This window comes from Pelodiscus sinensis, chromosome 30 (assembly GCF_049634645.1).
Source record: "Pelodiscus sinensis isolate JC-2024 chromosome 30, ASM4963464v1, whole genome shotgun sequence".
In the NCBI taxonomy this organism is placed as follows: Eukaryota; Metazoa; Chordata; order Testudines; family Trionychidae; genus Pelodiscus; species Pelodiscus sinensis.
In genome coordinates this window covers 12,143,091-12,169,767 of record NC_134740.1, presented here as the reverse complement: position 1 = coordinate 12,169,767, position 26,677 = coordinate 12,143,091, and the positions used below count along the sequence as shown (strand labels likewise).

Genomic DNA, 26,677 nt, shown 5'->3' with positions numbered 1-26,677 from the left:
AGCCTGCAGTGTAGACCTGCCCCAAGACAGGTGGCCTAAGAATTATGGTCATACCTTGACTTTGATCTCATTTATATCAGTGTAATTCTAAATTGATATCAGTTGAGTGAACCGTGATTTTATAACTTCATAAAAAGATTGTGGCCAATGGTCTCAATGACATAACTTTTTTTTATCAGCTGATTATATTGATAAAGACACACAAAATGAAAACAGAGAGTCAACGATCAATGACCATTTAATTCTTGGAGAATACCCTACACGCAATAAGTTTCTTCAATGCAGTTTTGATCTCCTTGTTCCTCATACTGTAGATGACCGGATTCATCATGGGAGGCACCACGATATAGAGAACACCCACCAAAAGATCCAGATTTGATTCTGAGCTAGAGGTGGGTTTCAGGTAGGCAAAGGACCCAGTACAAAGAAACAAGGAGACCACAGCAAGGTGGGGGAGGCAGGTGGAGAAGGCTTTGTGCTGACCCTGCTCCGAGGGGATTCTTAGCACTGCTTTGAAGATCTGAACATAAGACACAATGATTAAAGCAAAGCAATTCAAAGCTACAAACACACTAAAGGCAAGGATACCAACTTCATTGCGATAGGAGTCAGAGCAGGCCAGTTTCAGTAGCGCAGGGATTTCACAGAAGAACTGGTTGATGACGTTGGACTGACAGAAGGGTAACCGGAAGGTGTTCCCAGTGTGCAGAGCAGAGTACGCAATACCAGCGATCCAGGCACTTGTGGCCATGTGGACACAAGCTCTCCTGTTCATTACTCTCTCATAGTGCAGCGGCTGGCAGATGGCGATGTACCGGTCATAGGCCATGATGGTGAGAAAGGAAACGTCAGTTGCACCAAAGATGAAATAGAGAAAGACTTGGGTGACACACCCAGCATAAGAAATCACTGTAGTGTTCAGGAGGGAGTTGGTCATGGATTTGGGAACAGTGACAGAGATGGAGCCAAGGTCAATAATGGCCAGATTCCTCAGGAAGAAATACATGGGGGTGTGAAGACGATGGTCAAAGACAATGGCTGAGATAATGAGAAGGTTCCCCATCAGGGTTGTCAGGTAAAGCACCAAGAACACCACAAAGTGCAAAACCTGCAGCTCCCGGACATCAGAAAAACCCCGGAGAAGGAATTCGGTCACAGTACTTCGGTTGGACATTTTCTTCTTCGGTTCACAGTGTGGTGGCTGCGGAGAGAAGGGCACAGACAGGAGTGGGGATTAGAGTGATACATAGAACGGCCCCGATTCCCCACAGTGATCTCTTGTGATGTAGGTGTCCATGATGCACAGCGCCCTTCCCAGCGACTCAGTGGGGTGATGAGTTACCACACAGGTGTCTATTGGCCTGGCTCCCGTTCAGTCCATGGAGCTGTATCCGTTTGCACCATCTGAGGATCGGGGTCAGGACATGGCTGGATAAAATGTGGTGTGAAGGCTGGAGCAAAGCACAATCCCAACACAACTGCTCTAGCTGGGACGGATCCCCTCTTCCTGTGAACAGCAGGCTCTGGACACGGGCATCAAACTAAAATACTAAAATATCAGAAGTGCCTGAAAATCACATTCTGGGGAAATGACATCCAGTGATTCAGTATCCTGCATGGCAGGTCATATGTCATATTCCATTGCCACACCACATGGACATCTGTCTGCCTCTGTACTGGTTTCTGAGACAAGATCCTGCTTCTATCTGTCTGTACCGATGGCTCGTAACAACACTAGCACTTCTCTTCTGTATCATTGCCTCTGTCCCTTCCTGCCTGTGCAGCTCCATGGCTGGCAGGAGATCTGGGATCTATTCTCTCTGCCACTCGATGACCACTCGAGGTCCCTTCCAGTCCTAGTATTCTGTGATTCTATAATTAACTGCTGGCCGATGGCAGCTGTGAGGAGTGGGAAGAGGACGGTTTTTCAGAGATGTGTTTTTATAATATTCAGCATCCCACTGATTTAATATTTTAAAGCAAATTTTAAAGTAAGGTCCTGTCGACTCACACAGTAAATTCAGAAGCTGACTATGTACCTGTGGCTGGCATGTGCCCATTAAATGGCTTTATTACTACTTGAATGGCGCTTTCTCAAGTTTGGTGTTTTGCTAATGGCTCAGGCAGGTTTCTCCAATTCTCTGGTAACCAGATCCTCTCAGGAGGAGGCAAAGCCACAGAACAAGGAGAGGAAGAATCAGATGGACAGGCACAAAACGCACTGGTACCCCAAATTTTCAGGTGCCCTAAGCTGCTATGTATTATGCTTCAGAGGGCTAGCTGAGTTCTTTTACATGGTGGTTAAGCCACGGTGACTCTTTTTTAGGTCTCTTGCTATGTTTTTTAATTTGGGGTATACATTTAAGTTGGGCCTCTATTATGGTGTCTTTAAAAAGTTTCCATGCAGCTTTCAGGGATTTGGCTCTAGTCACTTTGCCTTTTAATTTCTGTTTAACTAACCTCATTTTTGCGTAATTCCCCTTTTTGAAATTAAATGCCAGGGTGCTGAACTGCTGAGGTGTTCTTCCCACCACAGGAATGTTGAATGTTATTATATTATGGTCCCTATTCCCAAGCGGTCCTGTAACAGTTATTTCCTGGACCTGATCCTGTGCTCCACTCAGGACTAAATCGAGAATTGCCTCTCCCCTTGTGGGTTCCTGCACCAGCTGCTCCAAGAAGCAGTCATTTAAGCCATTGAGAAATTTTCTCTCCGCTTCTCTTCCTGAGGTGACATGTATCCAGTCAATATGGGGATAATTAAAATCCCCCATTATAATAGAGTTCTTTATTTTGGTAGCCTCTCTAATCTCCCTCAGCATTTCAATGTCAGTATCACTGTCCTGGTAAGGTGGTCGGTAATATATCCCTACTGCTAATTTCTTATTATTGCAGCATGGAATTACTATCCATAGCGATTCTATGGAACATGTTGATTCATTTAAAATTTTTATTTCATTTGATTCTACATTATCTTTCACATACAGTGCCACTCCGCCACCCACCCGGCCTGCTCTATCCTTTCGATATATTTTATATCCCAGTATGATTGTGTCCCACAGATTTTCCTCATTCCAGCAGATTTCAGTGATGCCTATTATGTCAATCTCCTCATTTAATACGAGGTACTCCAGTTCACCCATCTTATTAGTCAGACTCCTAGCATTTGTGTAGAAGCATTTTAAAATTTGCCACTGCTTATTTGTCTGCCCTTCCCTGATGCATTGGATTCCTTTGTATGTGGTTGTTTGTCTGTTCTGGCACATGGTTTTCCTTCTCCCCTCCTCTCTTTCTGACTACAGCTTAGAGAATCTCTATCAATGGATTCTCCTCTAAGAGAAGTCTCCCTCCGATTAACGTGCATCTCCGCACCAATCGGCTTTCCTCCATCTCTTAGTTTAAAAACTGCTCTACAGCTTTTTTAATGTTTAGTGCCAGCAGTCTGGTTCCACCCTGGTTTAGGTGGAGCCCATTTAGCTGAGAATATGTCGATTTCCAGTGGTTTACCTGAAATTGTCTGGTTTTTAATGAACAAAACCCAAAGTTTGATGTTCAAAATCGTGATGACAAGCGTGCTAGGAGGAAAAAAACCCTCAGAGCACCTGGAAATATTTCAGGACAGAGGTGAAACAAGTCATGAAGAGTTCTCCTTCTCACTCCCAGTTCCACTATAAAATCTACCCAGAACATTAACACCCAAACCTGTTTGAGTGAAAAAACAAACTTACTGTGCCGAGCGTTGTGGGATGTTTCCCAGCTTATGCTTCACAAGACACTTCACTGCCGGGTTTCTGCCGTCATTGCCTGTCTGTGCCAAATACCCTCCCTTGTATTTTCCCATCTCCGGCCAGCTGAAGGACTAAACAGGAGGGAGGCAGGAAGACACCCACCTCCAGCTGAGAAACTGCCCTTGACTTGTTCAGGCTGCCAACGTGGTCACAAGTCAGGATGTCTCTCCTTTGGGGCTGAGGAGCTGAACCCGGTCTCCGGGCCTGTGCTTCCAGCTCTGATCTCACCTCCCAGCCCTGTTGCCCTGCCCTAGCTGACCCAGATCCCCTAGAGGGGAAACAGCCCCCACCCCAGATCTCACACCATGGCAGCGTCCCTAGAAGGAGCCTGGCTACACACAAGGCAGGGCTGAGGAGCAGTCGGAAGGAGATTGCAGATGAAGCTATTAACGGCTATCGCAGGCATGTGACAGAACAACCCAGAGCTGACGTGCACCAGAGCCCCAGCTGGCCTGGGACAGCCTGCTCCTTTGTTAACCCCACACCCCGCTCTGGGGGAGCAGAGGGTTTTTTTTGTCTCCTGTGTTGCACCAGCAGTTCCTGGGATGCAGTGCCCAGGGGATCCCACAGCTCAGACTGCCCTGGGTTTGATATCCGTCACCAAGAAGCAGACAGACAGAAACTCAGTGCAACGTCCTAAACTGATGTTGGTTGATGCAGTCTCCTTGAACTCTGAGTAATCCTGTCAAGTGGACATGGGGCCTTTGGATTCCAGGGAGCTACTTTGAGTCCCATTCTTTGGTTCCAATCCCTATTCTTTGCATGTGAAACTGAACTGGAGAGGAGAGAAAAGTTCCCAGCCTGTCCCATTTTCTTTGTTTTTTGTCACATAGGATTAATTGTAGAGTGTAACTTAAAATGGCTAAGGAGAGATTCATTCTCGCTGGGGACCAAACTTTTCATTGTAGCTAAAATTTTCTGTATCTTATTTTCTATTTCTAGTGGGATGAACCAACTTCCCTTCCCCTTCCCCGTCCCTGTCCCCGTCCCCGTCCCCTTCCCCTTCCCCTTCTCCTTCCCCTTCCTTCCTTCCTTATTGTGTTTTCTCTTGCCATGGACAACACTGACCTAAAAGGCTCATTAGGCTGCATGACACTCAAAAACTGATTAATTCACTTTCGTGGTAGGTAGGTGAGGCTACATCTAGACCATAAGCTTCTGGAAAAGATCTTCCGGAAAAGCTTATTTTGAAAGAGAGCGTCCACACTGCCAAATCACACTGCCAAATCAAAGTCGATGTTCTTTCTCGGAAGATAGCGTCCACATTGATAGGACGCTATCTCGCACTCAAGTTGTGATTATTCTGGATGGAGTGAACTGCAGGGCACCTGTGTTATTTCCTTGAGTCCTTTGCTTTCGAAAGAACTCCCTCTTCTGCTTCCATACACACCTTTTTCCAAAAAAGCTTTTGGAAAAGGTTTCTTCCTCATAGAAAGAGGCTTACCACTATCGGAAAAACCTCTCCATTCTTTTGACTCTCTGTTGAAAGAACTCAATGGCAGTGTGCACGCAAGTATTATACACATACCCTCAGACGCACTGAATATATCCAAAATATCATTTCCCCCATTGGTATAAGACATATGTTGCTCTATCTGACTTAGGATACGTCTAGACTACATGCCTCTGTCACCAGAGGCATGTAGATTAGGTTACCAGACATAGGAAAATGAAGCGGCGATTTAAATAATCGCTGCTTCATTTAAATTTACATGGCTGCCTGAAGTGCTTCCCAGTGGCTTTAAATGCAATTCAGTATAAAACGAGTGTGGAGGCTCTATTTCAAAAGAGTTCCACACTGTTTTCATGGGCATGTGCTGTTTAGACGTGCCATTTCGAAATACGACATTTTGGAAAATAACTTCTTCCAAAATAACCCTGCAGTGTAGACCTGCCTACGACGTATAGCGAGGTGTGGAAGTAGACACAGGGTCATACCTTGACTTTAATCTAATGTATATAGGTGTAATGTTGTAATTAACTCAGTTAATGTCAGCTGAGTTAACGTTGATTTGAGAACGTCATAAAAGATCACGGCCCGTGTACTCAATGACAAAACTTTTTCATCAGTTGATTACATTTATAACAACATGCAAAACAGAAATGCAGAGCCTATGACCGATGACATGTTAATTCTTGGAGAATATTCTACACACAAAAAGTTTCTTCAATGCAGTTTTGAGCTCTTTGTTCCTCATGCTGTAGATGACCGGGTTCATCATTGGAGGCACCACGGCATAGAGAACACCCACCGCCAGATCCAGATTTGTTCCTGAGTTAGAAGTGGGTTTCAGGTAGGCAAAGAACCCAGTGCAAAGGAACAAGGAGATCACAGCGAGGTGGGGGAGGCAGGTGGAGAAGGCTTTCTGCCGGCCCTGCTTTGACGGGATTCTCAGCACTGCTTTGAAGATCTGAACGTAAGACACAAGGATAAAAGCAAAGCAATTCAAAAATAAAACCACACTAAAGGCAAGGACGCCAACTTCACTGCGGTAGGAGTCAGAGCAGGCCAGCTTGAGGAGCTGGGGGATTTCACAGAAGAACTGATTGATGTCGTTGGACTGGCAGAAGGGTAATATGAAGGTGTTCCCAGTGTGCAGGGCAGAGTAGACAGCACCAGCAATCCAGGCACTGGTTGCCATGTAGACACAGGCTCTCCTGTTCATCACTCTCTCATAGTGCAGCGGCTGGCAGATGGCGACGTGTCGGTCATAGGCCATGACAGTGAGTAAGGCAAGATCAGTTGCTCCAAAGGTGAAATAGAGAAAGACTTGGGCAACACACCCAGCATAAGAAATCACGTTGGTGTTCAGGAGGGAGTTGGCCATAGATTTGGGGATAATGACGGAGATAGAGCCAAGGTCAATAATGGAAAGGTTCCCCAGGAAGAAGTACATTGGACTGTGCAGACGGTGGTCCAGAATGATGGCATAGACAATGAGAAGATTCCCCATCAGAGTTGCCAGGTAAAGCATCAGGAACACCACAAAGTGCAGAATCTGCAGCTCCCGAATATCAGAGAAGCCCAGGAGCAGGAACTCGGTCACTGTGGTTCGGTTGGACATTTTCTTCCTCAGTTCACAGTGTGCTGTCTGCGGAGGGAGGGACACAGATAGAGGCGGGGATTACAGGGATACATGGAATGGCCCTGGCTCCCCGCAGCAACCTCTCATGCAGTGGGCGTCCATGATGCACAACGCCTGTCCTGTTTACTCCTCAGGAGCGGTGAGTTACCACTCGGGGGCCATTTGGCCTGGCTCCTGTTCACTCCATGCAGCTGCATCTGTTTACCCCATCTGAGGATCGGGCTCAGTATATGGCTGAATCGAATGCCGTGTGAAGGCTGGAGCAAAGCATGGTGCCAATGCTACAGCTCTAGTAGGGACAGATTCCCTCTTTCTACGAACTGCAGACTCTGGACACGGGCATGAAACCAAAATGCTATACTATCAAAAGTGCATGAAAACCACTTTCCGGGGAAATGTGAGACCCAGTGATTCAGTATCCCACATGGCAGCTCATTGATCATATTTTACGGCAGCACCGCACGGACATCCCACTGCCTTTGTACTGATTTATGAGACAGGATCCCACTTCCATCTCAGCGAACCGATTGGTTCGTAAACCACTAGTGACCTCTCTGCGCTGTGATTGTCTATGACCCTTCGTGCCTGTGCAGCTCCCTGCCTGTCCAGAGATTTAGGATCTGTTCTTCTCTCCACCACTCAGCAACATCCTTGGGACTTTACACAGTCGTATTAAATGGAGGCCAATGGCAGATCAGGAGGGGTCTTTTTTAGAGTGTGTTTTATCACATTCAGCAGCCCACTCACTTAAAATTTTTCAAGCAAATTTTAAAGTAAGGTCCTATGGACTATCACAGTAAATGCAGAAACTGGCACATTTCTATGTAATGGCTTCATTACCACTTGATGGGCTCTTTGCCAGGTTTGAGGTTCTGCTAGTTGCTCATGCAGATTTCCTCAATGTTATGTTAACTTGATCCTCTCAGGAGGAAGCGAAGCCACAAACCAACGAGAGGAAGAATCATAGGGTATGTCTACACTACAGCACTATTTCGAACTAACTTAGTTCCAATTAGTTAATTTGAACTAAGCTAATTCGAATTAGCGCATCTAGACTTAAAAACTAATTCGAATTAGCGTTTTGCTAATTCGAACTAGTGCGTCCACACTGATTGGACGCTGGGGTGCACTTAAGGGCAGCTGAAACCGGTTCCGGCAGTGCATTAGGTCTGTAGTTGCTTTGTGTGGCTGCTGTCTGATGCTATCTGAGGCTCGTGCTTAAAGGAACACCCCTGGACAGCCGGTTCTCAGCTTTTCCGCTTGCTTGCCTACCTCGCCGAGGGACAGCAAAGCGTTTTTCTCTCCGCCTGCCTGTGTCGGTGCTTCCCATTGGGGCCGCCGCCGCAGTTGGTAACATGGAGCCAGAGCTCACCCTGGGCATAATGCTCCAATTTTTGGACTTGCTGCTGCAAGCCTGCCAGTAATGGGTGGAGGCTGCCTTGCACCACCTGGTGCACATCATCCCCCTGCCTCTCCTCCTGGCCTTCCCGGGGGTCTTGGAGGAGTGGCAACAATGCCCAGACGCCAGCGTACCCCGCCGCATCTGGTGTCTGGACACCAGCAGCGACTGGTGGGACCACATCATCCTGGAGCACTGGGGAGACAGACAGTGGACCCAGAACTTCAGGATGAAGAAGGACACCTTCCTGGAGCTCTTGTGAGTGGCTCGCCTCTGCTCTGTGGCAACGGGACACTTGCATGAGGCCCACCATCCCCCTCCAGAAGCGTGTGGTCATCGCCCCGTAGAAGCTCTCCACGCCAGACAGCTACCGATCTGTTGGGAAACAGTTCGGTGCCTGCTGGCCCGGATGCGGGTGGCTGTTGCAGGTGGGGTGGTGCGCCCTGCAGTCCCAGGTGTTGCAGCTGTGGTGAAACAAGAGCTGTGGTCAATTCTCCCTGGGGACACGGTGAGTGAAACCCAGCCCCCCTCTACAAGGTGTGGTCGGCATGTGGGGAGTGGTCCATGGCCCCTACATGGCACCCAGCTGCTGCTCCATGGTGGGCAAGGCCCAGATGCACAGTCCCTGGGCTCCCTCTCCCCGTACACATAAGGGGAACATGATGGCACTCACATGTGGAGCCCTCCCCGGCCTCAGACGACACAGCCGATGTGCTCTGTGGGATGCCTTGGGGGTCCTGGATCCTGGGCAGGCTCCCTGCAGGCTCCTGGATCTCGGCGTCCTCCTCCTTCTCCTCCTCCGTATCAGGGACGGGTCCCTCTGCCCCGGGATGGATCACCACCCGGGGGGCATGGACGGCGTGAGCCCCCAGGATGCAGTCCAGGGCCTCAAAGTGGGGGGCAGGTCTCTGGGTCGGTCCCTGGCTGGGAGGCCCTGGAGTAGGACTGCCGCAGGTCCTTAATTTTGCAGTGGACCTCCTCCCGGGTCCGCATGTGTCCTCTGGTGGCCAGGCTGTCAGCAATGCGGCTGTAAATGGCCACGTTCCTGTGGCTAGTGCGGAGATCATGGACGTTGGAGGCTTCCCCCCAAAACTCGATGAGGTCCACGATCTCCGCACTAGACCAGGAGGGCACCCGCCTCTTGCGGCCCCGGGCAGGCTCCTGTGAGCTGCCAGGCTAGTCCTGGGAAGAGGGGGAGGGCTGGGTGGCAGTGGGTGGCTGGCTCATCCCTTGCCAGGTGCAGGGTCTGCTGGCTGGGTGGTGGCAGGCTTGCAACTGGCACAAGCAGTGTAGCCAGACTGTGACCCTTTAAGGGCTCCAGGACCAGAAGGAGGGCAGAAGAGTTTTCCTGGTTTGGCCCAGAGTGGCCACGAGGGCAACCTGGGAAGGGCTAGCCTCCCACTAGTTCGAATTAAGTGGCTACACAGCCCTTAATTCGAACTACTTAATTCGAACTAGGCGTTAGTCCTCATAGAATGAGGTTTACCTAGTTCGAATTAAGCACTCCGCTAGTTCGAATTAAGTTCGAACTAGCGGTTTGTATGTGTAGCACCTATGAAAGTTAATTCGAACTAACGGCTGTTATTTCAAATTAACTTTGTAGTGTAGACATACCCATATGGACTGACACTAAGATCCACGGGTGCCCCAAATTTTCAGGTGCCCCAACTAACTATGTATTATGTTTATAAGTAATGATAGCCCCATTGCCCTTTAAGCTATTGTGTGACTTTGGATCCGTCTAGACTACACTGTTAAATTGGAAAAAGATACGCAATATGAGGTACACAGATTGTGTCTCCTTTCCAATTTACTTTTGAAAGAGGCTCTTTCGAAATTGGGTGCATCTACATGGCACCAAATTGCAAACTAAAGTGCTCTTTGGAGCCATCCTTTATTCCTCATAAAATGAGGTTTACAGGGATGGCAAAAGAGCGCGTCCATTCTTTTGAAAACAATTTGGAAAAAGCAGATGCGTTCCTTGGACGCGGCATTGCTTTTCCAGGATACCTCTGGTATTCTGTAAAAGCACTGCACTCTAGATATAGGCTGTGGGCTGGTCATGGTCCCTCTTTGTAATTCTATTTCCCCTCCCATTCTTTGCCTATTTTGCTGGGACTGTGGGTTGTCTGGGGTTCTGCTGTGTCTTCTGTGTAGGTTTGGTGCCCTGATTTGCAGCATTTTTAGTTAGCCAGCAGCAGTAGAGAGGCATATGGATGTGGAGCCAAATATCTAGGTACTAATTTCGTTGACCTCCTCTATGTCCTGGGGCAGAGTTCTCCATTTAAGGCACTAGGATGTTCAATACCTGTGCGGTGGGCTACCAACGTTGCGGCTTGCTCAGTCTTATCATTCAACAAGTGTCCCTTTAAAGTAGACGTTGTACATATTGCAATAGAGCGACTAAAGAACAATAAAAGCCCTATAAATGATAGATCATGGAAGAGATGATCAAATATGGTGGAGAAAGTATGATTCAGGAAATACACTGACTATGTAATATAGCGTGTAAAGAAGAGAAGGCTCCTTAGGAATGTACAAGACCTGTGCTAGTGACAATATACAAGAAAGGAAGTGTGATGGAGTGCAAGAACTACAAAATTATTGCCTTAACGCGTCATCTAGGCAACGTGCCTCTGATGATACTGATGGCGAGATTGAGATCGCAGATAGAAGAACAGCTAGCAGATGATCAAGCGGTATTCAGGAAAGATAGAAGTACCATACAGCAGATATTGGCACTAAGATTAATAGTGGAGAAAGCTCGGTGAAAGAACAAGAACATCTACAATTACTTTGTCGATTTTCAGAAGTCATTTGACAATATGGATCAGAAAGTGACTTGGGCGGTGTTGAAGTTCTACGGAGTGGATGAATAGAGGTATGAGACAAGGACATCCAATATTGACGAGTATCTTCATCACGCACCTAGACAGAGCGATGGCCAAGATCAAGGAAGAGGTAGAAGGGATATCGGTGCATGAGATGAGAATTAACAGCTCAAAGTTTGTGGATGATATAGTTACCATAGAGAAAGATGAAGAGAAGCTAGTGAGAATGAAGAAGGGACATGGTATGGACTGATTAAATACTGTTGTCCTTATTTTATCAATATTCATAGAGATAAACAACTAGGAAAGAAGATCAGTGTAAATGGGATAAAACTAGAGAACGATGAGAAGTTCACATATATGCGGAGCAACATGGTTTATGATCTAGACTATAAGAGGAAAATAGCAACTAGAATAGCGAAAGCCAGAGCAACTTCGAAGGTGAACGATAAGATCTGGAAAAGTAAACCAATTAGCTTAGAAATGAAGCTGAGTATCTTGCAAATGTGTGTACTTAACTGCATGTTGTACAGATGTGAGACATGGGTGATAACACACGTTTCGAAGATAAGGATATTGGCATTTGAGAGGAGTTCTTATAGAAAGAGCCCGAGAATAAGATGGATGCAGAAGGTAACCAATGAGGAATTATATAGGAAGATACAGCCAAAAGAGAACCTACTGCAGAAGGTTATACAACGGAAGTTACAGCTATTCGGGCATATCTTCAAAATCAACGACGAGCAAAAAGTTAAGACCCTGGTATTCGGCATAATGGATGACCCGAATAGGAGAGGCAGTCCCCACAGATAATGAGTAGATGACATAGTAGATTTGTGTGGAGCTAGTCTACAGAAAGTAAGCCACTCTGCACTGGACAGGGAAAGATGGAAGAAAATAGCGAGGGAGGCATCGGACAGCAACGGGTGAAGAGCCGAACCCAGGGTGGTTGATGATAATGATGACTGGGGTTAGATTTTACAATTATTGGACTCTATCAATGTTATCACCCAGTTTTGATCTAAGATACCGATCTGGGATAACCAGACATTGTCAGTTTAAATTATTTCAAAGGAACACTGCGGTTTCCACTCCAGAAATCATGTGGGGAAGTCTGTTGTTGCTGAAAGACACCCTGTGCCCTGCACAACTCAAAGCCTTCGCTTTCCTCAATTTAGCTGAAAATCTGTCACTTTCCAGCCTGAAATTGTTTGGTTTTCAATGAAAAAAAACAAAAGTTTGGTTTTCAAACTTTGATACCAAGTGTGCTGGGAGGAGAAAAAACCTCTCAGAGCACCTGGAAATGTTTCTGCATGAAGGTAAAAGAAGTTGCGAAGATTCCCCATCACACTCCCAGTTTTATTATGGAATCTTCCCAGGTCATTCACACCGAACCCTGCTGAGCTGAAATAACAGACTTACTGTGCAGGGCTTTGCAGGATGCTCCCAGTCTGCGCTGCACCAGACACTTCACTGCTGGGATTCTGCCGGTTTTATGCCCGTCTGTCGTATTTCTCCATCTCGGGTGGACTGAAGGACTAATCAGGATGGAGGCAGGAAGACGCCCACCTTATGCTGGGATGCTCCCAGCTAGTTCAGGCTGCGAACATCGTCACAAGTCAAGATGTCCCTGTCCTAAGGCTGAGAAGTTGAACCCAGTCTCCAGGGCTGTGGGCCAAGCTTGCATCTCACCTGCAGAGGAAACTGTCCTGTCGCCCTCCCCTACGTTCCCTGGACCCACAGATAGGGATCGGCACTTGCCCCGGATCTCCCACAAGGGCAGTGTCTCTGGAAGGAGCCTGACTACCTACATGACAGGGCTGAGGAATAGTGGGAAGGAGATTGCAGAAGAAGGTATTTATTGGTACGATAGAGCCCAGAGCTGACGTGCACCAAAGCCCCAGCTGGTCCTTCATTAACCCCACACGATCCACTCTGGGAGACCAAAACATTTTTTGTCCCCTGTGTTGCACCAGGAACTCTTGGGATGTGGCCACCAGAGAGCCCCACAGCTCAGGCTGCCCTGGGTGTAGGAGTTTGATCACCAAGCAGCTGCTGGAGAAAAACTCAGTTTGGGGTCCTAAAGTGACGTTTCCTTGATGCAGTCTCCTTGAACTCCGAGTAATTAGGGCTTCTCAAGGTGACACCAGCAGGCAATCGGGCCCTTTCTTTGTTTCCAATCCCCGTTCTTTGCCTGTGAAACTGAACTGGAGAAGAGAGAAAACTTCCCAGCCTGTCTGCACTGTCTTAAGTCTTAGCCAAATTTAAGTTACACTCTACAATTAACCCCTGGTGGCAAAGGAGTGATTCATTCTCACTGGAGACCAAACTTTTCAGGAACTCAGGATTCATCTAGACAGTAGGATGGGGTGTCAGAAAAATGGGCATTTTTCTGAAAAAAATTAACTTACATCCACAGTTCTATTGCTTTCTTCTGAAAGAAAATTGAAAGCACAGACGGGTGTTCCCAACAATAGTAAATCTCATTCTACGAGGAAGAACACCTGGAATGTGTGGATGTGGAAGAAGGGAAGAAGAGGTCTCCAGGAAAAAGCACAGGTGCCGTGGTAGCCACTCGGTACATAGTAATCACAGCTGAAATGCAAGATAGCGTCCACTCAGTGTGGAAATTATCTGTCAAAAAAGCAGATCTCTTTTTCAATATGCTTGTGTTGTGTGGACTCTCTCTTTCGAAAGAAGTTTTTTCATAAGATCTCTTCTGAAAAAGCTTCTTTCGAAAGAAGATTGCAGTCTAAATGTACCCTCAGTGTGTCTAAGATATTCTTTAGCTTATTTTGAATTTCAGTTGGTATGAATCAACCATCTTCCTTCCTTCCTTCCTTCCTTCCTTCCTTCCTTCCTTCCTTCCTTCCTTCCTTCCTTGTCCTTGTGTTGTGCCTCTCCCCCTCTTAGGGTCTACAAGCTTTTTACAGAATAAGCTTTCCTGGAACAGATCTTCCGGAAAAGTTTATTTTGAAATAAGAGGATCTACATGCAAAAAGCACAACTTGAAAATGTGCTATTTCTAAAGATAGCATCCCTATTGATTGGATGCTATCTTCCATTTCAGGACACCTGGAACCAGTTCAAGCAGAGCTTTAGGTCAGCAGTTGCTTCTGGGTGCTGTTGCCTAAGGCTAGCTGAGATACGTGCATAAAGGGACCCCCTGGACAGCAGTTTCTCAGCTTTTCCTACTTAGTTGCCTACCTCTCCAAGGGTACGTCTAGACTATAGGCTTACGTCGACATAATTTTTGTCGACAGAATCTGTTGACAAAACTTATGTCGACATAGAGCGTCTAGACTACATCCAGTTCTGTCAACAAAGCAAGCCTCTTTGTCGACATAGCAGTGTGGATGCAAAGGACAGTGTAGATGCAATAATGCCTTCTATCGACAGAACTCTGTCGACAAAAGGCGTTATTCCTCGTAGAATGAGGTTTACCAGCGTCGACAAAACTGCTGAGTTTTGTCGATGTTATGTCGACATAACTCAAAGGCAGTGTGGACGCAGGTATAGTTTTGTTGACAAAAGTCCACTTTTGTCGACAAAACCCTGTAGTCTAGACACACCCCAAGGGACAGCAAAGCATTTGCAGCGTGTGCTTAGGTTGCCCTGTCTTTGGACACCACAGTACACTCCTTGCCATGGAGCTGGAGCTGCTTCTGGACACACGCTGGCCACACACGGCCATGCTGCAGCTTCTACAGCACTTTGTGCAGGCTGCCTTCATGGCTCTTCAGGAGCTCAACACCAAGCTCATCCTTGAGAACCTCTTGTTATATGGAGGAGCAAGGCCCTTGCAACCGCACCCCACAGTGGAGTGACAGTTCGGGAGGCTGGACACCAGTTGGTCCGGCTGGTGATGAAGTAGTGAGATGACCAACAATGACTCCAAACTTCCACCTAAGGAAAGGAGACATTCTTGGAGCTGTGTACCAACAACAGAACACCCAGATGTGGCCTGCCACCCCCCTGGAGAAGTGGGTCGCCATTGCATCTGGAAGCTTGCCATCCAAGACAGTTGCCAGCAGACCGGTAGCTATTTCAGCATGGAGAAGTTGATGGTCAGGGCCCTCCTCATACAGGTATGGTGCTCTCGGGCTCCAGTCCCTGGAGGGGGGAGTACTAGAAAGGGGGACCACACAGAAAGGGGCGTTGGTGTCTGGGGCATGGGCTGAGGGTGGTGGGGGTTCTGCAGTCCCTCCCTCACACAGCCCTTCCAGGGGGTGGGCTTCATGGGAGAGGGATGGGGGAGTCCTCCAGGACCTCCAAAGGGCTCAGGCACCCCCTTTGATTTTCCATTTCGTTTCTTTGTTTGTCGCCTTCTGCAGGTGGTGAGGGCCATTAACACCATCCAGCTGCGCAGGGTTATCCGCCTGGGTCACCTGAAACTGTTTTTTCTTTGTGTTTTCACAGTTTCTTGCCATTTCAACCAGAAAGGACACTGTCTCAATGACTTAATTACCTGCATCCTACTCCAGAAGACTTTCAAATCTGCACTTGAAAGGGAATCCTCTGCACTGTCATTCATGCTAAGATTCGACACTACGTGTCGGGCTCAACAAAGACACCAACTACCTTACCCATTACAAAGATAGCTTCCCCAATTATCACCTCTAATACCATTAGCTCACAGACATTTACCTTTCCCCACCTCTAATATCATTAACTCACAGACCTTCCTCCCTCCCCCCCCCCCGCATCCTCCTTCTGTTCTGAAATGTGATTTGTCCTTTTCATATTTGTTCACTTTTTTTTAATTGTATCCCTTGGTATATATGGTTGTGACTATTTTCTTCCACTACTTGATCTGAGGAAGTGGGTCTGGCCCACGAAAGCTCATCATCGAATAAACCATCTTGTTAGTCTTTAAAGTGCTACATAGTCCTGTATTTTTTTTGAGGTGAGGAGACCACCTCAAAATCTGTACACAGAATCTGTACACAGTATTCAAGATGTGGGCATACCATATTTTTATACAGAGGCAGGAAGATATTTTGGGTCTTATTTTCTATCCCTTTCTTAATAATTCCTAGCATCCTATTTGCCTTTTTGACCGCCGCGGCACATTTCACAAAAAATATTTCACAAAAAAGATCACAGCCCATGTTCTCAATGACAGAACATTTTCATCAGCTCATGATATTTATAAAGATATGCAAAATGGAAATGCAGGGTCAATGACTGATAACATGTTCATTCTTAAAGAAAATCTTACACAGAAAAAGTTTCTTCAATGCAGTGTTGATCTCTTTGTTCCTCATGCTGTAGATGACCGGATTCATCATTGGAGACACCACGGAGTAGAGAACACCCATCAAGAGATCTAGATTTGTTGCTGAGCTGGAGGTGGGTTTCAGGTAGGCAAAGAACCCAGTGCAAAGTAACAAGGAGATCACAGCAAGGTGGGGGAGGCAGGTGGAGAAGGCTTTGTGCCGACCCTGCTCCGAGGGGATTCTCAGCACCGCTCTGAAGATCTGAACATACGACACAATGATAAAAACAAAGCAACACACAGCTAAAAACACACTAAAGGCAAGAAGCCCAACTTCAGTGAGGTAGGAGTCGGAGCAGGCCAGCTTGAGGAGCTGGGGGATTTCACAGAAGAAATGGTTGATGACGTTGGACTGGCAGAAGGGTAACGTGAAGGTGTTCCCGGTGTGCACGGCAGAATTGACAATAGCAGCGATCCAGCCACTAGCTGCCATGTAGACACAGGCTCTCCTGTTCATCACTCTCTCGTAATGCAGCGGGTGGCAGATGGCGACGTGTCGGTCATAGGCCATGACAGTGAGTAAGGTAAAATCAGTTGTAGCAAAGATGAAATAGAGAAAGACTTGGGCAACACACCCAGAATAAGAAATCACCGTAGTGTTCAGGAGGGAGTTGGCCATAGATTTGGGGATGATGACAGAGATGGAGCCGAGGTCAATGATGGACAGGTTCATCAGGAAGAAATACATGGGGGTGTGGAGACGATGGTCGAGGACAATGGCTGAGAAGATGAGAAGATTCCCCAGTAGGGTTGTCAGGTAAAGCACCAGGAACAGCACAAAGTGCAGAATCTGCAGCTCCCGGACATCAGAGAATCCCCGGAGAATAAACTCAGTCACGATGGTTCGATTGGACATTTTCTTCCTAAGTTCACAGAGTGGTGGCTGCGGAAGGAAGGACACAGACAGGGGAGGGGATTAGAATAATACATGGATTGGCCCTGATTCCTCTCAGCAATCTCTCATAGAATCATAGAGCTGGAAGAGACCTCAGGAGGTCATCAAGATTAAGTTGGTTCTGTCTTGGGCAGGGGAATAATCAACCTGGCCAGCACTTTGTCAAGCCGAGACTTAAAAACCTCTAGGGATGGAGATTCCAACACCTCTCTACATAACAGATTGCAGTGCTCCCCCACCCTCCTAGTGAACTAGTTTTTCCTAATATCCAACCTACACCTCTCCCACTGTAACTTGAGCCCATTGCTCCTTGTTCTGCCATCCATCACTATTGTGAACAGCCTCTCTCCATCCTCTTTGGAACCTCCCTTGAGGAAGCTGAAGGCTGCTATCACCCCCTCTTCTCTCCCCACACACACACACATACACATACTCTTCTGCAGACTAAACAAACCCAAATCCCTCAGCGTATGTCTACACTGCAAAGTTAATTCAAAATAACAACCCTTATTTCGAATTATCTTTAATAGCGTCTACTCAGGCAAACCGCTATTTCAAAATAAATTTGAAATAGTGGAGGCCTTATTTTGAATTTGGTAAACCTCGTTCTACGAGGAGTAACACCAAATTAAATAGCTATTTTGAATGAAGTGCTGTGTAGACACTTAATTCGAAATAGGGGGCCTCCGGCCATACCCAGGGAGCCTTGGTGGCCACTCTGGGCACAACCATGAAAACTTACTCTCCTCTCTCCCAGCCCTGGAGGCATTTATGGGGTAGACCCTGGCCACAGTGCCTGTGCCTGCTCCAAGCCTGCCAGCCCAGAGCGAGCAGTGGCCACTGGGGGCCCATGACCCAGTGGCCCCAAAACAGGAGCCAGCAAGCCACTGGCAGCCAGCCCTCCACCGCTCCCCAGGAGCAGTCTGCCAGCTCCCAGGAGCCTGACGGGCTGGAGAAGGCGGGCGCCTTCCTGGTCCAGGGTGGAGATCATGGACCTTATTCAGGTTTGGGGAGATGCCCCCAACGTCCATGATCTTCACACTAGGCTGAGGAATGCAGCCGTCTCTGGCAGGATAGCTGCCAGCCTGGTCACCAAAGGCCACATGCGAACCCAGGTTAAAGTCAGGTTGATCTGGCGATACTCCCAACCCTGAGCCCTGAGCTTCCCCTCCCCCTTCTTCCCCTTGCTTCCCCCTTCCAGCTTCCTCCTCCCAGGTTTCCCCCTCACCTCTTCCACCCTCTCTCTTCCCCTCTCCCACCTCCTTTTCCCAGTCTCCCCAGTGGTCCATCCCCCCCTCAGTTTTGTTCAATAAACCCAGTTTCTATTTTTGAACATACGTGTCTTTTATTTGACATCAGGAGGGGGGCTAGGGAGAGGTAAGTGGAGGGACGTGAGGGAGGAATGGGGCACGAGCCCCCAGTGGGGAGGACCGGGGAGGCTCTAAGGGCTCCTCTGGATGGAGACTCTCCCTCAGGACCTCCTGGATCCTGACAGCCCCTGATGGACCCCCCCGGATGGCAGCCTCCAGCAAGTGCAGCCAGGCTGATGGCAACAACCCCACGAGACACACTGGCATGCCCGGGGCAACTCTGGCTCCATGTGGCCGAGTGCCGTGGTGTCCTGCATGCGGGTACTCAGGGACTCCAAGACAGGACTGCTTTGCTGTCCCTCATCGAGGTAGACAAGCAAGCGGGGAACCCTGAGAACTGTCTGTCCGGGGTGGGAGTCGGGTCCCTTTGAGCATGGAGCTCAGTTGGCCTCGAGCAGCAGCCTCACACACTAAGTCCTATCCTGATGCCCTGCTGGCACTGGTTCCTTAACTTTGGTTCAGGATCCAATCAGTGTGGAAGCGCTATTTCAAAATAGCAAAACACTATTTTGAAATAATTTGAAATAGTTAATTCAAATTAAGCTAATTCGAATTAATGCATCTATACACAAAAACTAAGTTAATTTGAAATAGTGCTGTAGTGTAGACATACCCTCAGGCTCCAGCCCCCTAATCATTTTGGTCGCCCTTTGCTGAACCCTCCACAATGCGTCCACATCCTTTTTATAGTGGCAGGGGGGCCCCAGAACTGGACACAATATTCCAGACGTGACCTCACCAGAGCCGGATAAAGGGGAATAATCACTTCTCTGGATCTGCTGGCAATGCTCCTCCTAATTCACCCCAATATACCTTTCGCCTTCTTGTCTACGAGGGCGCCCTGTTGACTAGCTTCTCATCCACTGTAACCCCCAGGTCCTTTTCTACTGAACTGCTACCCCGGCCTGTAACAATGTTTGGGATTCTTCTGTCTCAAGTGCAGGACTCTACACTTGTCCTTCTTGAAATAGATTTCCGTTGGCCCAATCCTCTAATCTGGACCCTATCCCTGCCCTCCAGCGCATCTGCCTCTCCCCCTAACTTAGTGTCATCCGCAAACTTGCTGAGGGTGCAATCCATCCCCTCATCCAGGTCATTAATAAGGATGTTGCATAAAAGCGACCCTAGAACCAATCCTTGGGGCACTCTGCTAGAAACCGACCGCCAACCTGACATCACGCCGTTGATCACTGTGTGTGTCCGCCATTCCCAGCGCCCGTCCCACCTTCTCACTAGGAGAAGTGAGTTACCACACGGGTGTCAGTTGTCCTGGCTCCATACAGTCCATGGAGCTGTGTCCATTTGCATCATCTGAGGATCGGGCACAGGACGTGGCTGAATAAAATGCTGCGTCTGGCTGGAGCAAAGCTCAGGGCCAATGCCACAGCTCTATTGGGGACAGATCCCTTCTTGCTGCAAACAGCAGGCTCTGGACACAGGTATGAAATTACAATGTTAAAATATGAAAAGTGCCTGAAAACCATTTTCCGGGGAAATTGCACCCAGTGACTCAGTATTCCGCACAGCAGCTCATCACTCAGATTCCATTGCAGCACCGCATGAGTGTCCTGCAGCCTTTGAACTTATTTATGACACAGGATCTCACTTCTCTCTCTGTGTCATAAAAGTCATATGTGGGTTCTACAGCTTAGCAGGCCTGGGATGGGAGTTTTCATCCCTGCTGTACCCAGCTCAGCATAGCCTGGGACCCTGCAAGTGCAAATGGCAGCTGGACTTTATCAGCTTTAACCCATGCCTTGAGCTGGGAAACTATTAAGCAGTAAACAAGTTTGACATTGGTCTCAGCTCCTGATCAGAATGGCGTTGAGCCAAGTACGCGCACACCCGGTAAACTACTGGGCTATGTTGATGCTGCAAACTTCTTGTGCAAGACTGTTTTGCACAAGAGTTCTCGTGTAAAAGGTCTTCCACAAGAGTGAGTCCACATGGCCATGTGCTTTTGCACAAGAATGTCCATGGCTGTGTGAATGCTCTCTTGCACAAGAAATCTCTGATGGCCATTTTAGCCATAGGGGTTGCTTGTGCAAGAAATTCATGTTGCCTGCCTACACTGCCCTCTTGTGGAAGAGCTCTTGCACAAGAGGGCTTATTCCTCATGGGGAGAGGAATAACTCTTCCAGAAGAAGCCCTGTTTTCCGACTCTGTACTGTAAATTTACTTGTGCAAGAACACGCATGCAGTGTAGACGCTCTGCAAGTTTTTGCGCACGAACAGCAGTGTAGACATAGCCCTGTAGTGTAAGCTAGTATAGGGAGTGCAGTGGCCAGTGAGTCTCACCAGGGACCCGGACCTCAGAGGGTGCCCTGGATCCCCCCAACTGGAGCTGTGTCTACTGTGGCCTGGTGCAAGGTGACCAGGATGAGATCTCCTGCAGACTGAAGGGGCGTAAGCATTTCCAAGTGTCTATTACTCGCTTTTATGCACTGCTCTGCCGGAGCTTATTGGCTTATTACTTTGCAGTAGCTTTGTAACTATCTGGCAGTATTAAGCCTGTAATAGCAGCGACGCAGTGAGATTAATAAAAGCAACTCTTTCTAATTGACTCTGTCTTGAAGCGAATCCACAACCCTGCCAGGCCCTACCCCTGTGGGTTGACAGTAACACAACGAGCTAACTCTCTGCTGTGTCCTTTGCCTCTGTCCCTTCATGCCTGTGCAGATTGGTGGCTGTCAGGAGATCTGGGAACTGTTCTGTCTGCCACTCAGCAATGTCCTAAGACTCATGGGGCCATACGCAGTCCTGTTAACTGGTGCCCAGTGGCAGCCTGGGACAGCAGAGTGGTGAGTTTTTTAGAGCTGTAATTTTATGATTTTTACCAACGCACTAATGAAATCTTTTTAAAGCACATTTTAAACTAAGGTCTGGATGACTTGCACAGCAAATTTAGAAACGGGCAGGAGACACCTGAGGCTGGAAAATTCTTGTTAAATGGCTTCATTACCGCTTGAACGGCTCTTTCACGGGTTTGAGGTTCTGCTAATCGCTCAGGCAGGTTTCTTCAATTTTATGTTAACTCTCAGGAGGAAATGAAACCACAGACCAAGGAGAGGAAGAATTGTATGGACTGACACTAAGAACATAGGAACGGCCAGACTGGGTCAGACCAAAGGTGATAGTGGCCAATGCCGGACATCCCAGAGAGAGTGAACCAAACAGGTAATGACTGAGCGATCTCTCTCCTGCCATCCAACTCCCCTCTCTGACAAACAGAGGCCGGGGACACCATTCCTTACCCATCCTGGCTAATAGCCATTGATGGACTTAACCTCCATGAATCTATCTAGTTCTCTTTTAAACCCTGTTATAGTCCTAGCCTTCACAACCTCCTCAGGCAAGGAGTTCCACAGGTTGACTATGCGCTGTGTGAAGAAGAACTTCCTTTTATTTGTTTTAAACCTACTGCCATTAGTTTCATTTGGTGGCCCCTAGTTCTTATATTATGGGAACAAGTAAATAACTTTTCCTTATTCATTCTCAACACCACTCATGATTTTATAGGCCTCTATCATATCCCCCCCGTCTCCTCTTTTCTAAACTTAAAAGTCCTGGTCTCTTTACTCTCTCCTTATATGGTACCCATTTCAAACCCCTAATCATTTTAATTGCCCTTCTCTGAACCTTTTCTAATGCCAGTGTATCTGTTTTGAGATGAGACCACATCTGTACACAGTGTTCAGACCCATTGGTGCCCCAAATTTTCAGGTGCCCTAAGGAACTATGTATTATGCTTATGGGTATAGATGGCTCCACTACCCCTAAGCTGTTGTGTGACTCTGGGCTGGTCACTTCCCCCCCTGTAATTCTGCTTCTCTTCCCATTCTTTGCCTTTTCTGCAGGCACTGTGGGTTTTGTGGGGGTTGTGCCGTGTCTTATATGTTCGGTGCCACGATTTGCAGCATCTGTAGTTAGCCAGCAGCAGTAGAGAGGCATACGGATATGGAGCCAAATATCTAGCTGCTGATCTCACTGACTTTCTCTGTCTCCTTGGGCAGAGTTAAATGAGACAGTTTTTGGCTGTGGGCACCGATTTCTCATTTGCCATCTAAGGCACTAGGATGTTGGATACCTGTTCTGCGGGCTACCAACTTTGCTGCTTGCTCAATTACCATTCAACAAGCATCCCTTTGAAACAGACAATGTACACATTGCAATAGAGCGACTGGGATAAGACTTTCTAATTATTGGACTATACCAATGCTCCTACCCAATTTTGATCTAATTACCAGTCTGGGATAACCCAACATTTTTTGTTTAAATTATATCAAAGAAACACTGGGGCTTGCACTCTAGAGATCTTGTGGGGAAGTCTCTTATTGCTGAAAGACAAGCTGTGCACTGCAAAACGCAAAGCCTTTCCTTTCTTTAATTTAGCTGAGAACATGTCAATTGCCAGCGGTTTCCCTGATATGCTCTGGTTTTTAATGAACACAAACAAAAGTTTGGTTTTCAAAATGTTGATGACAAGTTTGCTGGAAGAGGGGGAAAAAAAATCTCAGAGCAACTGCAGATGTTGTAGGACAGAGGTAAAAGAAGTCATGAAGACTCCCCCTTTCTCACTCCCAGTTGCATTCCGAAATCTGCCCGGGAAATTAACACTGAACACAGTTGGATTGAAAGAACGGACTTACCGTGCCAGGTGTTGTGGGGTGTTTCCCAGCCTGTGTTGTAGCAGACAATTCACAGACAGGATTCTGCCCCTGTTGCCTGTCTGTGAATAATGTCCTGTCCCTGGATTATCCAGCAGCTGGTTCCCTGCCCCTCCATGGTATTTTCCCATCTCAGGCCAGCTGCAGGACTAAACAGGAGGGAGGCAGGAAAGAGGCACTGTCCCTCCAGCTGGGAGAGCACGCTCGGCTTGTTCAGGCTGTGAACATGGTCCCACGTCAGGCTGTCTCTCCTTTGGGGCTGAGGAGCTGAGCCCAGTCTCCAGGCCTGTGAGCCCCGCTCGGATCTCACCACTGGAGCAACCTGCCCTGCCCTTGCTGACCCAGACCCCGCAGAGGGGGATCAGCGCCTGCCCCGGATCTCCCGCTGTGACAACATCCCCGGAAAGAGCCTGGCTACCCACAGGGCAGAGCTGAGGAGCACTGGGGAGGATATTGCAGAATAAGCTATTTATGGGTAGCACAGGCATGTGACAGAGAACAGCCCAGAACTGACGTGCACCAGAGCCCCAGCTGGCCTGGGACAGCCTGCTCCTTTGTTAACCCTATACAGTCTGCTCTGGGAGAGTAGAGGCTTTTTTTACCTCCTGCATTGCACCAGCCACTCTTGGGATGTGGCCCCGAGAGGATCCAACAGCTCAGACTAGTCCTGGTGTTTGATGTTGGTCACTAAGAAGCAGCCAAAGGGATGCTAAGTGCAGCATCCTAAGCCTATGTGTCCTTGATGCAGTCTCCTTGATCTCTGAATAGTCCCTGTTGAGGGAAGATATGGCCCTTTGGTTTCCAGGGAACTTTGATTGACACCAGCTGGCGATTGCTCCCGTTCCTCGGTTCCAATCCCCATTCTTTGCCTGTGAAACCGAACTGGAGAGGAGAGAAAAGTTCCCAGCCTGTCTGCACTGTCTTTGGTTTCTGTCACATGGGATTAATTGTAGAGTGTAACAATTAATTGTAGAGTGCAGAGATTCAGTGTGGCTAAGATTTTCTGCATATTATGGTCTATTTCTATCAGGATGAAAGAACCAACTCTTTTCTTTCTTTCTTTCTTTCTTTCTTTCTTTCTTTCTTTCTTTCTTTCTTTCTTTCTTTCTTTCTTTCTTTCTTCATACACCACCTCTAATCTATCTATCCCCACACACTTTATCTATCTATCTATCTATCTATCTATCTATCTATCTATCTATCTATCTATCTATCTATCTATCTATCTATCTATCTATCTATCCCCATACACCCACTCTATCTATCTCTCTATCTAGTCAAATCCACTTGTCAGTCTCTCTATTAGAAACTATAGGGTATGTCTACACTACAGCACTATTTCGAATTAACTTAATTCAAAATAGATAATTCGAAGTAAGCTAATTCGGAATAACACATCTATACACAAAAACTATTTCAAAATAGCGTTTTGCTATTTCGAAATAGCACGTCCACCCTGAGTGGACCCTGAACTGAAGTTAAGGCTGGCAGGAACCAGTGGCAGCAGGGCATCAGATTAGGACTTAGTGCATGGGGTTGCTGCCTCAGGCTAACTCAGCTCCATGCTTAAAGGGACCCGACCCCCACCCCGGACAGACAGTTCTCAGGGTTCCCTTTCTCAGGGGAAGAGAGGGGAGGGAGAAACCTGGAAGGAGAGAGCTGGAAGGGGAAGCAAGGGGAAGAAGGGGGAGGGGAAGCTCAGGGCTCAGGGTTGGGGGTCTCGCCGGACCAAGCTGACTTTCATGCAAACCTGCTCCTGGGTTCGCATGTGGCCTTTGGTGGCCAGGCTGGCAGCTATCCTGCCATAGACGGCTGCATTCCTCAGCCTAGTGCAGAGATCATGGACATAGGGGGCATCCTCCCCAAACCTGAATAAGGTCCATGATCTCCACCCTGGACCAGGAAGGCGCCCACCTTCTCCAGCCCCTGTCAGGCTCCTGGGAGCTGGCAGACTGCTCCTGGGGAGCGGTGGAGGGCTGGCTGCCAGGGGCTTGCTGGCTCATGTTTTGGGGCCACTGGGTCAGGGGCCCTGGTGGCCACTGCTCGCTCTGGGCTGGCAGGCTTGGAGCTGGCACAGGCACTGTGGCCAGGGTCTACCCCTTGAATGCCTCCAGGGCTGGGGGAGAGGAGAGTAAGTTTTCCTGGTTGTGCCCAGAGTGGCCACCAGGGCTCCCTGGGAAGGGCTGGAGGCCCCCTATTTCGAATCAAGCATCTACACAGCACTTAATTCGAAATAGCTATTTAATTTGGTGTTACTCCTCGTAGAACGAGGTTTACCAAATTCGAAGGGCTCCGCTATTTTGAATTTATTTCGAAATAGCGATTTGCCTGTGTAGACGCTATTAAAGTTAATTTGAAATAACAGCAGTTATTTCGGATTAACTTTGTAGTGTAGACATACCCAATGAGACTATCCACTGATCTTTTTCTCTCTGAATCTGTCAGGCTGAATTCAGCTAATTTAGCAATCCTGGGCCAGGTGATGAGCTTGACTTCAGGGGGTTGATGCTAATTTACCCCAGAAAAAGTTGGTCCCATAATTCCATGGAGCCCACCCGAGGGATTGATGAGCAAAGGGACGAGAACTGCCAAACAGCTCTTCCCCAAGCTCAGGTAGATGAGCCTGAATTCTCTCTCAGCCCCCTAACGAGAGACCCCAGCTCGGAGACTCCTGGCAACAAAGCCACTCTTACCTGCCCGTTCTCACGGGCGCTCTGTGAGGTCACCGTCTCCCAACCTCCTCTGACCAATCAGCTGAGGTGCTGCAAAAGGCCCTTGTGATGTCATTGTAACCTCTAGCTTTGCCCTGCAAGGTTTGCATCCAGCCCCTTTGGAGGGTTGAGCAACAACCCCTGTATCACCCCCACTCATTCGGTGTCACTTCTGGGGATCAAGCCGGCTACACATGGATACATCAGAGGCGGGTCCACGTGCCTCACTCCGTTTGGCCAAGAATTAGGGACTTTACGGTAAGATAAGAACATTTGGCCATCTCCTCTGATGCCCCCATTTAATTAAACGTACCCCACCCTGCAAATTCCTACCCCACCCCTTAAGTCACCTGGAAAAAAGCAACATGTCAACCAATTAATCCATAAAATGAAATCAAATTAAAAAGTAACAGTCAAAGAAACACACTTGCATGCTCCAACCTCCAAAAGAAGAAAAGTCAGAGACTTCATGAAGTCCACTTGTGACTTTGCTGTGGTTGTTGGTATTCTGTGTAACAGGCTCAGATAGCATGGTGAGGTTCACAATGCAAATCCTTCAGACAGAGAAATGGGTGTGTAGGTAGATTTGTGGACATACATGGACATTCATCTTATTTATGCAGGTGTAATTCCAAATTAGCTCCGTTAATGT

The 26,677-nt window shown here is 47.9% G+C and overlaps 4 protein-coding genes across 10 annotated transcripts in view; 1 reads left to right on the top strand and 3 right to left on the bottom strand.

Moving 5' to 3' along the window:
• Positions 1 to 238: 238 nt before the first annotated feature.
• LOC106731298 (olfactory receptor 14C36-like) lies at positions 239 to 1,229 on the bottom strand. Its single transcript, XM_014579801.3, has one exon. It carries the CDS (start codon positions 1,172 to 1,174, stop codon positions 239 to 241), a length of 936 nt encoding a protein of 311 aa, XP_014435287.2. The 5' UTR covers positions 1,175 to 1,229.
• Positions 1,230 to 5,917: 4,688 nt separating this feature from the next.
• Positions 5,918 to 6,965, bottom strand: LOC106731253 (olfactory receptor 14A16-like). The gene has a single exon (XM_014579800.2). The coding sequence runs from the start codon at positions 6,851 to 6,853 to the stop codon at positions 5,918 to 5,920; it is 936 nt and encodes a 311-aa protein (XP_014435286.1). The 5' UTR covers positions 6,854 to 6,965.
• A 9,270-nt stretch (positions 6,966 to 16,235) lies between these two features.
• Positions 16,236 to 25,980, bottom strand: LOC106731299 (olfactory receptor 14A16-like). Of its 3 annotated transcripts, XM_075912246.1 has the most exons (4): positions 25,832 to 25,980; positions 23,917 to 24,196; positions 23,297 to 23,463; positions 16,236 to 17,265 (listed from the first exon to the last, which is right to left on the bottom strand). In XM_075912246.1, exon 4 carries the CDS (start codon positions 17,236 to 17,238, stop codon positions 16,285 to 16,287), a length of 954 nt encoding a protein of 317 aa, XP_075768361.1. In that variant the 5' UTR covers positions 17,239 to 17,265; positions 23,297 to 23,463; positions 23,917 to 24,196; positions 25,832 to 25,980; the 3' UTR covers positions 16,236 to 16,284. The 3 variants fall into 3 exon arrangements, with proteins under 3 accessions (XP_075768361.1, XP_075768359.1, XP_075768360.1); XM_075912244.1 differs by lacking the exon at positions 23,297 to 23,463; XM_075912245.1 differs by lacking the exons at positions 23,297 to 23,463; positions 25,832 to 25,980 and having other exon boundaries at positions 23,917 to 24,519.
• Positions 25,981 to 26,134: 154 nt separating this feature from the next.
• Positions 26,135 to 26,677, top strand: part of LOC142821323 (olfactory receptor 11G2-like) — a 75,447-nt gene continuing 74,904 nt past the window's right edge. For all 5 annotated transcript variants that reach the window (XR_012898140.1, XR_012898138.1, XR_012898139.1 and 2 more), the window contains exon 1: positions 26,135 to 26,283. The gene's annotated coding sequence lies outside the window, so the exon portion shown is untranslated. The remainder of the gene's footprint in view (positions 26,284 to 26,677) is intronic.